The sequence below is a fragment of the Musa acuminata genome, chromosome BXJ2-5 (assembly GCF_036884655.1).
Source record: "Musa acuminata AAA Group cultivar baxijiao chromosome BXJ2-5, Cavendish_Baxijiao_AAA, whole genome shotgun sequence".
NCBI lineage: Eukaryota > Viridiplantae > Streptophyta > Magnoliopsida > Zingiberales > Musaceae > Musa > Musa acuminata.
Window position 1 is genome coordinate 3397854 of NC_088342.1, and position 17345 is coordinate 3415198.

Sequence of the window (17345 nt, forward strand, 5' to 3'; positions counted from 1 at the left end):
GTGAACATACCGGTCTTTAATTTCTAAGATGAAGATACAACATCATCATCAGTGCTTTGACTTGGACAAATCTCCTTGTGCCTCAAGTCTCAAAGAACTGGTGTAGACTGGAAAACAAGAATGGATTCAACAACTGCAGTGGTATCTGAAACTGGATTCTGTCAAGAAACAGTAAGAAAGATGACTTGCCAAGTGCTCACGATAAGAGAATTCATTCACAAGCTTGTTCTTCCTACAAAGGAAACCAGTTTGGATAAATATTGATGCTACAGATGTCTGGGCATGCAAATCAGGCTTCCTCATTCACCGGGCGCAACATGCTGCATGAAACACATATTTTTTATGCTATTGCAGATGTCTAAAATGAAAAGCCTGACTTCTCATCGAAGGTCACATATGGTTGCAAGACCCTTCAACATCCAATGGTTTTTCTTAGGTTAACCGGAAGACTTCTGCTTCAAGGTGTTGCTGAAGAAAATGCAACTCAAATGGCATGTCCGATCTTAAGCCTCAATGTCGAAGGAACGAGAACTCACCTGTTGCTTTGTGCGGTGGTCACTAGTTCATAAGATGCTAAAAAAAGGGTTCATTTGAGCCTCTTATACTTGTTTTGTGCAGCTCTAGATGCGACTCCACTGATGGAGAACAAGGTCATGTTTTCCTGGAGAATGGGTTTTCTATGTGAAGTCTGCATCTTAATCGAGAACTTCCAGATTTCACACGAGTTTAACATGTATCATCTTGATCGAGTGCACGAGACTCCCATCAATCAACGATACTGGGGAGAATCGATTTATGCAGCCTTATCAAACTAATTATTAAAAAGAAAGTTAACCGACCAAGAGGCAGCAATCATCAATCAACTTTGTGGCAATGCATTTTGGTACGAAAGCACAGCGAGCTTTAAAGTTGGAAGGATTAGAGCACCCATAATGGCAGAAAGACCGTAATCAGCATACAGACACAAAGGTCTTTGCCGGTTGCTTGGCAAGACAAGGCAAGAAGAACTCATGGGGCTCATGCACTAGTAGTCTTAGCTAACCAACAGCTGTGCACCATCCAAACCCCATCTCCAAGCAAAAAATTACCACGGTGACACATGATGCAGATTTATCGCAGGAGCTGCTGTAGAGCATTATGGTCCTTTTATTTCCAGTAACAATCACAACAACTTATCTCCATGCAGTCAAAGTGGAGGCACGAGAAGCGGAAGCTTGCGGAGATGGATTGATAGTGAGAGATTTGGTGATGAGGAAGTCTTGGCCATAAAATGAGAGGCCCCAAATCCACACAAAGCTCCTCCCCAACACCCAAACACCCCCCTCCCCACCTCTCTCTATCCCTCCAAGGCTTAAACCTCCAGGTGCGAGCAGAATCCATAAAACCTTATCCTCTATCCACTCACCTCATCTCCTCTATACCGTATACCTCCTCTTCACCTACCTCCCCACCCTTCTCTTCCTCCCTTCATCGCCCTCACTCGGCATCTTTCTCTCTCTTTTCCTTTTCGCCTACCTTTAGCTTTCATTCTTTCCTAAACATTCCCTTGTTCAAAAGCTGCACCTTGGTTTCTTTCTTTTGCTTCTCTTGAATTCCAATTCCCGGCCGTGCCAGTGAGTTACAGTTGGAGTGCCGCTGCAGGTGAGAAACCTTATAGCATTTTAAGTTCGTCGGATCCGTAGCTCTCTGCTCAAAAGATTTCTTGGTCCAGCGAAGAAGAGGAAGAACCGTGACGCCAGATGGCTCCCAAGTCTGGGAAGGCGAAGCCTCACAAGGCCAAAGGGGAGAAGAAGAAGAAAGAAGAGAAAGGTCAATCCTCTATCTTCGTATCTCTTAAATCTCTTCTCTCTCTCTCTAAACCATCTGTCTATCTATCAATGATTGAGGGGTGACAATGGAAATTGGATGCAGTTTTGCCGACGGCACTGGACATCACGGTGGAGACACCGGACTACACGCAGCTCACGCTCAAGGTCTCGTAACGCTATCTTTTCCCTTCTGTCCTTTTGCTTTTGCCTTTGACGGGTGGAGCTCGCGTCAATTCGCGCTCGGCGCGTCGGGCTCGATACGGGCGTGTGGCCAAGGGTCCATCTAACGGTCGTCTCCGCAGGGCATATCGACGGACAAGATCCTCGACGTTCGCAAGCTGCTGGCGGTACACGTGGACACCTGCCACCTCACCAATTTCTCTCTCTCCCACGAGGTAATCCCACGTCGGAACGTCTTCAAACCGGATGTCCCTACCATTCGACAAGGATCGGACGGCCGATGTTCGCTTCAGCTTCTTTGACTAGATTTGGACCACGATTATTTACGACAATACTTCTTTTACCCTACCCAACTTACCTGCTCGTTTACCCCCACAAAAAAATGTGGGCTCCAACGCGTAGAAAAAGCACCGTCTGCGAATTTAACGGAGTGTGGTGACACGCGGTGCAACTTAACTGATGGCAGGTGCGAGGAAGCGGGCTGAAGGACACGGTGGAGATCGTCTCGCTCAAGCCCTGCCACGTCAGCGTCGTGGAAGGTACATACGACTCACCCTGTTGTCTTAATGGCTTCACTTGAGGCACATTTATGAATACGCATCGTTGTGCGGAGGCCGACGTCGTTCGCTTCATTTATGAATACGCATCACATCGACCGTACACGTTCATTTAATGTTATGGGGGGGACACACCGAGCACCGAGTTATTAGTCCGTGCAATTGTTCTTGAGCTCACTTCTGACTCAAATTGAGTGCAATTGGAACGTGTTATCGAGCGCAACTTGAATTCCCCTAATTTACCAATGCATATATATATATATATATATATTCTCTTTTTAATATAAATTAAAATGTTAATTCGCTAAGATTTCTCCGGATGACTAAATGCACCGAAGTCTATTTCGATGAAACTTGTGAGCACTTGAGCTATTGCCATCCCCAGTCATTATTTTCCTTAATTTAAGTTCAAAATATAAGAAATTAATACCTAAAATACTTGTAATAGATGAAGATAAATAAAAAGGGAATATAATTTTTTAAAAAAGATTTAATGTCAATGTTCGGAGATCTATTAGAAGAATAGATATGATGTTTTTGAGAATTATGTACAGAGGAGTACACGGAGGAGCTCGCCGTCGCCCACATCCGCCGCCTGCTCGACATCGTTGCCTGCACCACCGCCTTTGGAGCGGCCCCGCCTAGGCATGCCGGAGGCACGGCGGCGCTGTCTTCGGGCAGCATCGAAAAGGCCGACACTGCGAAGGCGACCGAGACAATTAGCGAGGCGCCCAAGACCGAAGCAACCGCAGGTAGCCCGAAGACCAAGGCCGGGAGCAAGAAGCCCGATTCTCCAACAAGCGCCACCGCAGGGGCCGCTGCTTATAAGGACGAGCCCTTGTACCCTCCGCCCAAGCTCGGCCAGTTTTACGACTTCTTCTCCTTCTCCCACCTTACGCCGCCGCTACAATGTCGGTATCTTACTTCTTATTTTCTAAATTTCTTTGGTTATATTAGTTTTCAGGATTAAAAACCCGACCTTGAATGGGATTTCGTGTTTTGTTCCAGATGTGAAGAGGTCGTCGCGACCGTTCGTGGAGGACAAAAGAGAAGATGAGTTCTTTCAGATCGATGTGCGATTTCCTTTTTACTTCGATAAATATTGGATCTTGTAATACAAATTGGTAGCAATAATCTACTTTTGCCTTTTTGGGGTTATCCCAACTTGATCTAAAGGTTTTGGAAATCGATGGGCAGGTGAAGATTTGCAATGGGAAAGTGGTGACGGTGGTTGCATCTCGAAATGGGTTCTACCCAGCTGGGAAAGGGGCGCTTTTAAGCCATTCGTTGGTTGGCTTGTTACAGCAAATTAGCCGGGCTTTTGATGGTGTAAGTTTCCATATTCTTTCTTCAGTGTCTTATTCCACTTATCTAAATTCAATTTGCTGCTTGATCAATAATTAATTGTATTATAGGCATACAAGTCCCTGATGAAAGCTTTTGTCGAGCACAACAAGGTGGGCTTTCTTGTAACTTCAATTCAGTTGTTTATTATTGTTTTTTTTCTTCTAAAAGTATGTTCTATTATCTTAATATTGTTGATGCCTATTTTACCTTCGATGTTAATTTGGAACATATCATGAACGTGTTAGTTTTTTGGTTTCATTGGGAATTGGTAATGAGGTAGTCGGCATTATGTGAAGGCTGATAATCATATTCATCTCCCTTGGTACATATTTCAATGGAGAAATAGCGAGAAAATGTAATCCTTATCTTTTCATTCTTCTTATGATAAGTTTTCATGTTACGTTTCATAATCAAATCATAATTGAAGACAAATGTTCCTTACTATGATTTTGTTTGTTTTGGCCTGAAGTGCACCAAGACCAAGTTTATACAAGTGTTGTATATACTACTTTAGAATCTAGGATTAATTGCATTGGAATCAAAAGTTTAGGTAGGTTTCTCATTGTTTCTTGTTAAGTTATTCACATGTGACATGACTAATATAGATACCTCTTCACCGGCAAGTCTTCCCCATTGAATGAATGGAATGGTACCTTATTTCCTATATTGTTGAGGGTGGCTATTAAGAAGAGACATTAACAGTTCATGAGAAGGGTGTGTATAGATACATTCTCTCATCTTGTGGTTATTTAATTTATTCATTTTTATTTATTGGTGTGCCTGTAGAACAAGAAAACTAAAAATACATTTGTTATTATTCTGATGTGTTGAAGCTAAAATAACAGTTTCCACTTTGTTTCAGTTTGGAAATCTTCCTTATGGATTTAGAGCAAACACTTGGGTGGTTCCTCCTATAGCTGCAGATTCGCCGTCGGTTTTTCCTCCTCTTCCTACAGAGGATGAAACTTGGGGTGGAAATGGTGGCGGTCAGGGACGAGATGGCAAGCATAATCAGAGGCCATGGGCGAACGAATTTGTAATCCTTGCAGCGATGCCTTGTAAAACACCCGAGGAGAGACAGATCCGTGATCGGAAGGCCTTCCTTCTTCACAGCTTATTTGTTGATGTGGCTGTTGTCAAAGCTGTTGAGGCTATTCAGCATCTAGTATTCAAACATGAATGCTCAAATGAAGCACCAAATGACCCCTATGCTGCAATTTTACATGATGAACAAGTAGGGGATTTAAGAATCACAGTCACGAAAGACAAAGCTGATGCAAGTGCTAAATTGGATGTCAAATTGGATGGAATTCAAGCTCAAGGAATGTCTTCTAAGGATCTTTGTCAGAGAAATTTACTCAAGGGAATAACGGCTGATGAGAGTGCGACTGTTCATGTAATCAATTACTTTGTAACTAATCAACTTAATTAGTCTTGAATGTTGTAAAAGCTGAAGTAGCTTAATGACTATGCAGGATACTTCCACTATGAGTGTGGTGGTCATTAGACATTGTGGTTATACGGTTGTTGTCAAAGTTCCAGTTGAAGCTGGTTTAGATGTAGTTCCTGTAACAGAGCAGGACATTTATATTGAAGATCAGCCTGAGGGAGGTAGCAACTCCTTAAATGTCAATAGGTAACAACTTGGGAGATGAGGTCCATATCATCTCTCTCTAAATGGCTTTCTATGTTTGCTTTTGCTGTCAAATTTGAAGTTTTAGGCTATTTTGACTAGAGAGTATCTTTGTCATTTAGGGAAAATAGTTAATTTTGCTTTGAACTTTTCAGCTTGAGGATGCTGTTACACAAGTCCACTTCATTCTGTGGAGCCCAGAAGTCTCAATGTGCAGATTTAGAAGATCTGCAGTCCTTCAAGTCCTTAGTGCGAGAAGTATTAGCAGATAGTCTGCAGAGGTTACAAGAAGAAGCTACCCAACAGAGAATATCAATAAGATGGGAGCTAGGAGCTTGCTGGGTGCAGCATTTACAGAATCAATCTTCAGGGAAAACTGAATCGAAGAAAAGTGAGGACAGTAAAGTTGAAACAACAGTAAAAGGTCTTGGGAAACAATTTGGTCAGCTGAAACAAATTAAGAAGAAGATAGATGATAAGGGTTGGAAAACTGATTCTGCCAAGGAAAATTCTTGTGCTGGCATGGACGCGGATGGTGCCAGTCCTAGGGAGGATAAGGAAATGGCATTGCACAAGTTGCTTCCTGAAGCAGCATACTTACGCCTCAAAGAATCTGAAACTGGCCTTCATGCTAAGGTTTTATCTGCTCCATCAAATTGATCCATACTTAGTAGTACTTCATTGCAGTGAGCAACATTAAATTGTTTGGGTTGGGTATCGATTTTTCCAAAATTCTTAGTTAAAAGTACACAACTTTGATACCAATTACAGTCTGTTGACTAGATTATTATTGAACTACACTATGGTTGCAGTAACTGTGACACTGGAATTTGGCTGGTGTGACCAGTTCTCTAAATTGTACATCTAAAGTCGAGAACCTTTTTTTCACAAAATCTTAGCTCCACAAATACTTGCTTTATGATTCCATCTTAAGATATTTTGATATTGCATTTGATTCATCTGGATCCCTTTTTGTCAGTCACCAGATGAGTTGATTGAGATGGCACAGAGATACTATGAGGATATTGCCCTGCCAAAGTTGGTATGATTAGTTTAATTGCCTTCCTTATGTTTTGTTTATGTGGGTTGGTGTCTTCTGAGTTAATTCACTATTGTTACCCTGCAATTTTCTTTCAGGTAGCAGACTTTGGTTCACTCGAACTGTCTCCTGTTGATGGAAAGACATTGACGGATTTTATGCATACCAGAGGTTTGCAGATGTGTTCACTAGGACGTGTGGTAAATATTTGAATATTTTCTGTAGATATATTTTTAGTCTCTTCAATCCAAATTCTAACTAATGCATGCCAATCATCAGTTATAGATGAAAGTGGTTTGCTAAAGCCTTTCTATTTCTGCTCTTTCATTGGTTTCTGAACAGGTTAAACTTGCAGACAAGCTGCCTCACGTGCAGTCCCTTTGTCTACATGAGATGATAGTTCGAGCTTATAAGCATATACTTCAGGCTATTATTGCAGCGGTTGGTGATATAACTGACATGGCTGGGACAATAGCGTCTTGTTTGAATATTTTGCTTGGATCACTGCCAGCAGATAATGCAGATATTAACTTAGACAATGACTATCATCTCAAGCAAAAGTGGTTAGAAAGTTTCCTTTTAAAGAGATTTGGATGGAGATTGAAAAACAAGGACTGCCATGAATTGAGGAAGTATGCAATCTTACGTGGGCTTTGCCACAAGGTTTTGGACTTGTCTGACATATGTTTCCTTTCTTTTTTCTTTTTTTTTTTCATCATCAATTGTGAAAATAGCTTTATGCTGCAGGTAGGACTTGAGCTAGTTCCTAGGGACTATGATATGGAAACTCCACATCCTTTTAGGAAGTCGGACATTATCAGCATGATTCCTGTATACAAAGTAAGGGTGCATTTCTGTTCCAGGAAATAATATTGACTTAAGTTTTTCCGAAGTGATCAAGTTGGCTTTGTATTGCAGCATGTTGCATGCTCATCAGCCGATGGGCGCACTTTGCTGGAATCATCTAAGACTTCCTTAGACAAAGGAAAACTAGAGGATGCTGTCAACTATGGGACCAAGGTAAAGATCTTTATCAGCTATTTTTTAATTATAATTCCTTGTTTTCACTTTTTAAAATTCCTGACATCTTCTTCTTTTGTTTACTTTAAAATGAAGGCATTGGCAAAACTAGTTGCAGTGTGTGGTCCTTACCACAGAATGACAGCAGGTGCATACAGCCTTTTGGCTGTAGTTCTCTACCATACTGGTGACTTCAACCAGGTACATGCCTGGAAGAAAAATTTTCAAGAAATTTGAATATCATATTGTATGTTATAGAACTGATTTCTTAGAAAGAAAAAATATGTTGATTAAGATGTTTTGGTATTGCTAGTTGTAATAAACATGAAATCAAAATAAACTAGAATTCTATATACATCATGCCTACGTTTTATTTTTTCCACTTTTTATAGAAAAGACTGAATGTTGTGGGCTCATTCAGTTATATAGTTGACAATGATGTGGGTCTATGGTTCTGACTGGAGAAAAGTTGTTTATGTGATTGATGTAACAGTGAAAAGCAATTCCTCAACCTGAGGATTCTTAAGAATCTTGATTTACTCAAAATAACACAAAAGTGTGGATGCTGCAGAGAAGTAATTATATGGACCAGCTTTAGAATAATATCAGCTAGTTGAAGACCTGCTATGCAGATGTTTTTATAACTATTCTTGGTTGGTTGAATGTATACTAGATTATTTGTCCAATAAACAAATTTGCAATGGCAGTTACAAGATTCCATTGTTCTATTGATAATTTCTGATACTTATTCATTCTTATATGACCTTGGTTTCTTCTTATAAATTTGGGAGGTGCTACCCAGATTTCATACAAAATTTTCTTAGACAAGTAAAAGAAAATTTAAAACAAGCTTAATTTATTTTGCTGTGTACCCATATGAACTTTCTTCAATAGGATTTTTTTGACAATACAACAACAACCAAGCCGTAAGTCTCAACATAGAGATTTTTGACACTGAGAGAAAAAAAAAGTCATTAAGTGACATCTTGTTGTCACCTTTTATGGTTTGCCACTTACTCTTAGTGGTATATAACTTTTCCAAATTACTCCTAATATATCTCATCATTTTGCCTTTAAAATGACAAGCTCATGATAGCTTTCTTGATGGCTAGCCCTATTTTGGTGCTTAAATTTTTTTTACTGGTTTAGTATACTGTCTTTGTTTCTTATAAATGAGTCTGGTTCTTTGCCTCTTTCTCAGAAAGTTGTATCTTGTTTGTGCCTCTTAACTTATTAAATCTACAGAAATGTGGCTGTAGAGTAGCTTTGCTATTCTAAGAGTATAATCTAGGATGTATACTGCCAGATCTGTAGAACAAGTGCCTTGATGTCAGGATGCTGTAAGATGGATGCATGTTGGACCCTTGGAATAATGAAAATTGTTCTTTTTCTCTCTACAATGTAATCATCATGAAATATTGAAGGGAAGATATTACGTGATATAATAAGTTTGATGAATACTAGAGTCACTCTTAACTTATAAGATTAATTTCCAAAATAAAGGTTTTGTACCTGCAAACATTTTGCATGTAGATGATGAGATTGCACCATTGGAGATGAATACTGGACCCATTTTCATTAGGAATTGTTTCTAGGAATGTGATCTTACACCACTTGCATATAATATGATAAGCAAAAGTTTTACTCATTCAACCATCTTCCTCAATGCAACTTTTTTGTCCCTTTTTTGAAAACCCCTAATGACAAGGCCAGAAATAAAAATTATAGGAATAGGGAAAAATATAATTAAGGAAAATACATGCCCAAGCCTAATTGATCTTCATAATTTTTATTCTTTTAGGAAGTGAAATTATTTTGGTAGATTAACTTTCTTTTTAACAAAAATATTCGACTGATATAAACTGCCTTCTTTGTAGACTCTTCAATCAAGTTTTAATACACTCATAAAGTTAAAATTTTCAATCAAGCCCTATAATCTTGAATCAAGCTCAAACTTATATAGAAGATGTTGTCATGTGTCAACTTATGATATTTATAGAACATCTTTAACTAATATACTTAATTACAGAGAAATATAAATCAAAATAGCCCCGAATGGAAGTTCCTATGTGATATTGGTTCAAGAAGAGTCTGGTGGTATTCTATAATGCAAAATGCTATATAATTGCTAATAAATGATGAGGGTGAGATTTGAGAAAACAGTGAGCATAATCCAATAAGTCAGGAGGGTAGCCAATTATAGCGAGCATGATTCATATCATGATGAATTTCAGATTCGCTTACTTCAACCGAAATCTTAATCCAGAATCTGGTGACCAATCCTAAATGGACAAGATTTTGTGAACCTTGAAATCAATTTGAACTCCTTGGGGAAAATGAACAACCTCATGGTACACCATTTTGGAAGTTTTCCAAGTGGAGTAGTGAATGATCTCCAGTTGCAAAGTATGCTTCCATCGGATCTAGGTTCCCATAGGCGAGAAGTTAAAGCCACACCAAATTTCAGAAATATACAACAAAGAAGTTCCACCATCTATAGGACCAAAAATGAATTTTACCAAAGTGAGAAGAAAAAGTTGTTCCTCTTTGATCTGAAAATAATATTTGCTAGTTAGGGATTTTGTTCACATAGAAAAGCACTACAATTTGAGAAGTTAATCTGATTTCTCTTCCGGTTTATTGTTTCTTCACAAAAGTGAATTCTGTATGTATTTGGATGAGTACTTGTAGCATAGAGGGTGTTGTTTACAATTAGCTGTGTCTTTTTTTTCTTCTCAGGCAACCATCTACCAGCAAAAAGCTCTCGATATCAATGAGAGGGAACTTGGTCTTGATCATCCAGATACAATGAAAAGCTACGGTGATCTTGCTGTTTTCTACTATCGTCTTCAACATACAGAACTAGCACTGAAGTAAGTAAAGCCTTTTAATATAAGATTCATATATTCCATATAATGCCTAGATCTTCTGTCAAAAGATGATATGAAAAATATTCCCTCTGCTCACTTTATTTGCCATTCATTTTTATCATTTTCATCAACTTACTAATTGAATTTCATCATATGATGCCATTGAACTTGTGTCCTATCAAGGTTTCTGAGGATGCTTTTTTTCTTGTAATGGTTGATTAGAAGAGTACAATATAGTATGGACTGCCGTACCGCTCGAAATGGTACAAAACGGGCAGAAGGTTCCAGTCCAAGGGCTGATCTAGATGCGGATCATCCCATTTTGGCCGATATGCTGAATTTGTGAGGCATACCAGTTGGTACGTCTCACATACCGTTGGCACGATTGAAATTCGACCACCACCAATTGGTATCGGTCGGTGATGTTCGGGTTTCGACCGGTACCGGCTCAAAATTGACCATTTCAGCCCCGATGTCCAATTTCTATTTTGGGTTATACAAGCCCCTCCATAGCCCTCTTTCATTCTCATTCTCACTCTTTCCCATTCTCATTAAACATGGTAATCTCCCTAATCAATGATCAATGGAGGTTAATTTGGATAAAAGAGGGAATTGAAACTCAAGATTTTGTGGAATGCCTTCAATTAAAGAAGTTCAATTCGAGGGAATTCCAACTCAAGATCAATGGAAGCAAGTTAAGAAACTTTCTTTGATGGAGGATTGTGCGATAAAGTTCTTCCTCGATGAATATAAGAATTTCAATTTTTTATCCTTATAACCTGGAATTTCTATTCATTTATGGCTTAGATATACTTTATTCTTATTTAATTCTAATTTATATACGAAGAAATTAAGAGAAAAATTCCTGAAATAAGGCTTTTGTCAATTTCAGCTGATTTTTCTATCAAAATTTCAGTGTGTGAGTATGCATCGGTATATTGTTGTACACCGGTGTGACTGATACATACTGGTTTGGCTAGGGACCCATATGCTTGGTCGATACAAGATGACAAATCTTGCTATATAGGAAAGACACTGTCATATAAATAGCGCATAATACCTAAAATAGCTAATGACCCAAGGAAGAAGCAAAGATTGAAATTAAGCCCTTGAATCTATTTGAATCCACTCCACTTCAAGATAGCTAAAAGAATCAAATCATGCTTAGAAACAATAGTGCCCTAGCTCTGGCAATTTTGTGAAGTTTAATTGTAACTTTCTAAACATTTTTAGTGCAGATTACAGAAATGACCTACCGGCAAACAAGTCATACAGAGAAGCCTTAACAACATGGCCTAAAGTTTGATCCCAAACTATTAATTTCACTAGTCAGCCAGTCCAACTTACTCATTAGGGCATTATAAACAGCATAAAATCTTCATGTGAATACATCCACTGTGTGATCTGTGGAATAGACTGATCTTTCCTTTTTTATTTTCTTTTTAGTGTCACTTCTTATGTTCTGTTTTAGATTTCAAATAGGAATAATATAATAACTGTTTCAAGTTTCAACTGTGACAGGTATGTTAACCGTGCTTTGTACCTATTACACTTGACTTGTGGCCCTTCACATCCTAACACTGCTGCCACATACATCAATGTGGCAATGATGGAAGAAGGCTTGGGTAATGTGCATGTTGCTCTAAGGTACCTGCATGAGGCACTAAAGTGCAACCAAAGACTTCTTGGAGCTGATCATATACAGGTTCTTATACTGATCCACCTTCATTCTTCTTCTTTTGTCCTCTCTCTTGAACATCATAGTTATAAAGGTGCAGTGCTGCACTATAGGAGATACTTCATTACATTCTTCTAACTTGATTTAGTTAATGTAGATGCATAAATTGAGATTGCTTGCTACTGGCTCATAAAAAACAAATTTTCAATTTACAGACTGCAGCCAGTTATCATGCTATTGCCATTGCTCTGTCTTTGATGGAAGCTTATTCTCTAAGTGTCCAGCATGAACAAACAACTCTCCGCATACTTCAAGCAAAGCTTGGGTCAGAAGATCTCCGAACACAGGTATTCATGCCTTAAAAGTACGGTTTATGACTCTTGGTTGACAGTCTCATTCTATTCAGATATTTAAGCACTATCAAGTTCTTTTGAACATCATGTAATACAGGATGCTGCTGCATGGCTTGAGTATTTTGAGTCCAAGGCTCTCGAGCAACAGGAAGCTGCACGAAATGGTACCCCAAAACCCGATGCTTCCATCGCCAGCAAAGGTCATTTGAGGTAAAATCAATATTAGTAGTGATAGCATAACAAACCATCATACATAGGATTAGTTAAAGAAATTCATCCATGTAAATAACACTAGTGATTATCTTTTCATTTGAGAAATTTTTGATAAAGCTTATTCTTGCAGTTAGGAACTTGGGTACTAATAATTCAAATTCGACATGCTTATGAATAATTTTCTACAAAAGCTTCAGACTTATTTGTTTCTTTCTGTACAATCCTGTTCTTGTCTCTGCAATGGGTCTAATTTCTGTTGAACTTTTTTTACTTAAATAGTGTATCAGACCTTTTGGATTATATCAACCCGGATGCGGAGCTCAAAGCAAGAGAAATTCTAAAGAAACAAGCTCGTGCAAAGGTATTGATTTAGTTTTGTTTGGTCAGAAGGAAGAATCACCGACTCTCTTTCTAAGCGTGGTTTTATTATGTTTCATTTTTGCTTCACAGATAAAAGGCAGAAATGGTCAGAACCAATCAGAAACTTTTGAAATGGAGGATGAGAAGGTTGACACACCAAAACAGGATTACCCATGGAGGGAGACTAATGATAAGGAGAACAACTCCTACATACAGCCCATGGAGCCTAAAGATGAGAAGCCCAATATCACTGTCATTCATGTCTCCAAGACAAATCTAGAGGATGATATCATCGAGGAAGACACAGCTGAAGAAGGATGGCAAGAAGCTGTCCCCAAGGGACGATCTCTGTCAAGCCGCAAATCTGTGTCAAGAAGACCAAGTTTAGCCAAAATCAACACAAATGCATTAAACAATGTAGAAAGTCCACGCTATCGAGTTAGGCCTTCCTCCAGCATCTCTTCCCCAGGAACACCACCAGCTGATGCTATCTTTCCTTCTACTAGTCCTGCTTCTAAGAAGTTGGTAAAAAGTTCTAGCTTCAACCAGAAACTAAGCATCGTTGCTGCTTCAACTGTAAATGACACTGAAAAATCTTCGGGCAACAAGTTGGCATCTGCAAGTCCTGCTATCACAGCTACAACTTGCAAGCTAGTTTCGTCATCAAATTCAATCACTAGTCCATCGACCAGAAAAACCTTATCATACAAAGAAGTGGCATTGGCTCCTCCGGGAACTATTGTGAAGGTCACAGAAGATAAAGTGACAAAAGAAAAACATTCAGATGACCAGGATAATGAAGTTTGCAAGGAAGCACCTAGTATGGTTCCAATTGTAGGAGAACAGATTGCAGATGATACTAGGGAGGAGATGAGGGATCAGGAAACCATTGAAGAAAAGAAACACACATCTTCTCCTGCGGGACATAAGGGCCCTATGGTGGAGGGAAAAAACCAGGAAAAAATGAATTCTACGGTGGCAGAAGCATCTATAGAATTGGATAGTTCTATTGTAGTAGACCGAAGAGAAGAAAAAGAATCTGCTATTGTTTCTAGTCCTAAAGAGTCGTTCACTTTGGAAGCAGCAAACATGACCTTCTCAGGACCTGAGATATCAGAAATAACTGATACAGCTACTGAAGATGGTAAAGTAGCTCCTGTAGTGGAAGAATCTTGTGAAATATCAGAATCAGGATGCTTTACAGAGAAAGAAACAGAAGCAAGTTCATCTGCTTCAGATGGAACACCTGCCATGCAAGAAAGTGACACCACTGCTTCTACTGAAGATGCAAGCAATGTTGGAGATGAGATGCAGGAACAGCTGTCTAGTGGAGGTGAAAGCGAGCTCTTGCCAATGAAAGAGAAAAAGAATGAAACAGGTGAAATTGCGAAAGAGCCAAGCAGTAAACTATCAGCAGCTGCACCTCCATTCAATCCATCAACAATACCAGTTTTTAGCTCGGTTGCAATGCCAAGCTTCAAAGATCATGGAGGAATTTTACCACCACCAGTAAATATACCTCCAATGTTGACCCTTCCTGTCCGTAAGCATCCCCATCAGTCTGCTACATCCAGAGTACCTTATGGTCCACGGATTGCTGGTGGCTATAACCGTTCAGGTCATCGTGGTCACCGTAACAAGCTGCCATTTCAGAATGGTGAGTTATCTCCTCATGATGGGAGCTGTTTCAGTCCAAAAATAATGAATCCTAATGCTGCAGAGTTTGTTCCTGGCCAGCCTTGGACTCCAAACAACCATCCAGTGTCCCCAAAGGACTTTCAAGCATCACCAGATGGTATTCCACTTTCCCCTCAAAGTTTCCCTCCGCCATTAGATAGTTTAGTGGCTCCACCAGATAGATTGATGGCATCGCCAACACCTATTCCCTCAGATGCCTCTCATAGTAATGAAGCTCCTGCAGAAGGAAATGACGCTATCAATAAAGTTCTTGAGGAACCAGTGGATGATAACCAGAATCCAGACACTGAGCAGTGTAACGAAAGTAAAGATGCTTATCTGAACACAGAGCAGAGTACTTCTGCAGAGACGACATTTGAAAATGTTCTACCAGCAAGTAAAGTTCCAGAAGCTGCAAAATCCACGGATAAGCAAAAGTGTTGGGCTGACTACAGCGATGGTGAAGTTGACGTTGTTGAGGTTGTGAGTTAAGGACAACAGATACATGGTCCACGGAGGAATAAAGTGGATTTGGTGGCAATGTTGGATGAACCTAAGAACGAAACTTTTCTCTGAAAGATATTATTTCCTTGCTTTCTAAAACATAGGTCCTGAAGCTTATGTAATGCTATCATGAAATATAGTGAATCAAAGAGGGAGAACTACCGTAGGAGCTAAATGCTGAAAGCTATAGATGGCAAAGATACCAAGACAGCAGTACGGCTGATTCAGGTTTTCCTGCCTGTTTTTCTGCATCAATTTTCAGGTTTTGATCACTTGACTTTCATTGAAATTATTTGATCAGTAACTTTTTTATTTGTCATGAGACGTACCAAATAACTTTCCTGCTTTCTAGTGAGCCATGACCGAAAATAATTGCTCCATGGACAATAGTATAGGTTCTAGATTATTGTAGGTTGTTTACAAATGCCTTGTATCTCGTTACTTCATGTAGAGGTGGTTGAATCTTCGTGGTTTCTTTTCTGAAGTTTGCTGGAATTGAATTATGTATATTCAGGCTCAACTTCCCTGTTCATCTGACATTGCATAATGTAGTAGACATCCTTCAGTTTCATTATTCATTTTTTGTTCTACTGTGAAGCATATGACCAATTCATTGAAAAATGATGTGAAATTCGTTTTCCCTTACCATCATTCATATTATTGATATTTCCACGGAAAATGTATCGCGTAAGAGATGTTAATTTTAAGAATAGCCTTTTCTTTAAGGACTTATGGATCAGCAAGTGTCAAAGGTTTATTACTTCCTGGTAGGTACCTGTTGTATCATTATAAACTCTTGTGATTGATCTTAAACTGATTCTTCGATGAAGAATTTCTAGTAATTTTGATTCTTTGACGAAGAAGAATTCAATATTCTAGAATTCCTCAACTAATATTCTAGAATTTCTAGTAATTCTTCTTCTGTTTGATCTTCTAACTGATTCTTCGACAAGGAATTTTGACAATGAATTCTTCTTCTATTACAGCCAGACAAATGATTTGAATCCCCTTCTTTTTTTTATTTGAATCACCTTTGTTGCCATTATTTATGGGCTTATCACCCTGCACAACCTTATCATAGAGCTTTACAATGCAATCCCAACAGGAATTTCTGAGTGCCTACATTCTTGCTACCATATTAGAGCACTCAATTGGCTGTCTAAATTGAATCTTCACATATGATCAAGATGTATGTAGAAACATTTTATTGCTAGAAAGTTATATGGACTGTTAACTATTATGGCCACATTCTTGCTCTTTTGGTAGTTCTTCTGATTCAGTCATTAAAACTTTTACTTCAGTGGCAGCCATGCTGGGTAAACTTGCCCCGAGTCTCTTCAGAATTTTGCTTGAGCTTGAGCTTGACCTTCCTCTGGTTTTTTGGATGAGAGGGTGAAATAAGAAAAAAGGAGGAGAAGAGATGGTCATAAGATCGAATCCGGTTTACTCGGTTTGACACAAATTACGTAATCAAGATCAAATATATCCTTGTCCATTTATTAAAACAATGCATTGGTGAATTCTCAATATATATATATATATATATATATATATATATATATATATATATATATATATATATATATATATATATATTAAAAACTAAATATTAATATTATTTAATTTTGTTAAATATTATTTATTTTATATCGGTTAAATTGATCTGATTGAATGTGTCCATTCAATTGAATGGGAATGAGAAAAAAAAAGAGAAGTATGATTCAATTCTAGGTCATGGGCTACACCTCTTAGGGCTGTAGGATGATCTAAGTAGGCTATGGGGCCTTTGGGCGGGCCACATTGGTCGTGGGCCTTAGGTGGGGGTCTTTAAAGAAGGTCGTGGCCCATTGTTCAGGCTATTGTGAGTCTTGAATCGGAGTCCATATATGTGGGCCATAAGTTGGGCCATTTTGGGTAATAAGCCAAAGGTAATTAAATTATGCCTTTGTGGGCCACAGATAGGGCCGCTGTGAGCCTTGTGTCACCATGGTATGGGCTACTATAAGTATATGTCTGAAGCCCATCGAATCAGGCCTTTGGGTCGCCCAGATATCGAGTATTATAGGCTACGAATTGGACCTAAGCCTATAGTATTATTACTTTGCA

The 17345-nt window shown here is 38.9% G+C and overlaps 1 protein-coding gene across 1 annotated transcript; it reads left to right on the plus strand.

Annotated features, from left to right (window-relative positions):
* The first annotated feature begins 1298 nt into the window (after window positions 1–1298).
* LOC103983939 (protein REDUCED CHLOROPLAST COVERAGE 2) lies at window positions 1299–15817 on the plus strand. Its single transcript, XM_009401298.3, has 24 exons — window positions 1299–1641; window positions 1712–1809; window positions 1912–1973; window positions 2111–2203; window positions 2455–2527; window positions 3100–3456; window positions 3554–3618; window positions 3743–3874; window positions 3961–4002; window positions 4755–5288; window positions 5368–5528; window positions 5681–6161; window positions 6505–6567; window positions 6663–6764; window positions 6907–7227; window positions 7312–7404; window positions 7483–7584; window positions 7681–7785; window positions 10324–10457; window positions 11976–12159; window positions 12348–12479; window positions 12583–12695; window positions 12978–13059; window positions 13149–15817. The coding sequence occupies exons 2-24, from the start codon at window positions 1740–1742 to the stop codon at window positions 15225–15227; spliced, it is 5580 nt and encodes a 1859-aa protein (XP_009399573.2). The 5' UTR covers window positions 1299–1641; window positions 1712–1739; the 3' UTR covers window positions 15228–15817.
* The last annotated feature ends 1528 nt before the right edge of the window (window positions 15818–17345 follow it).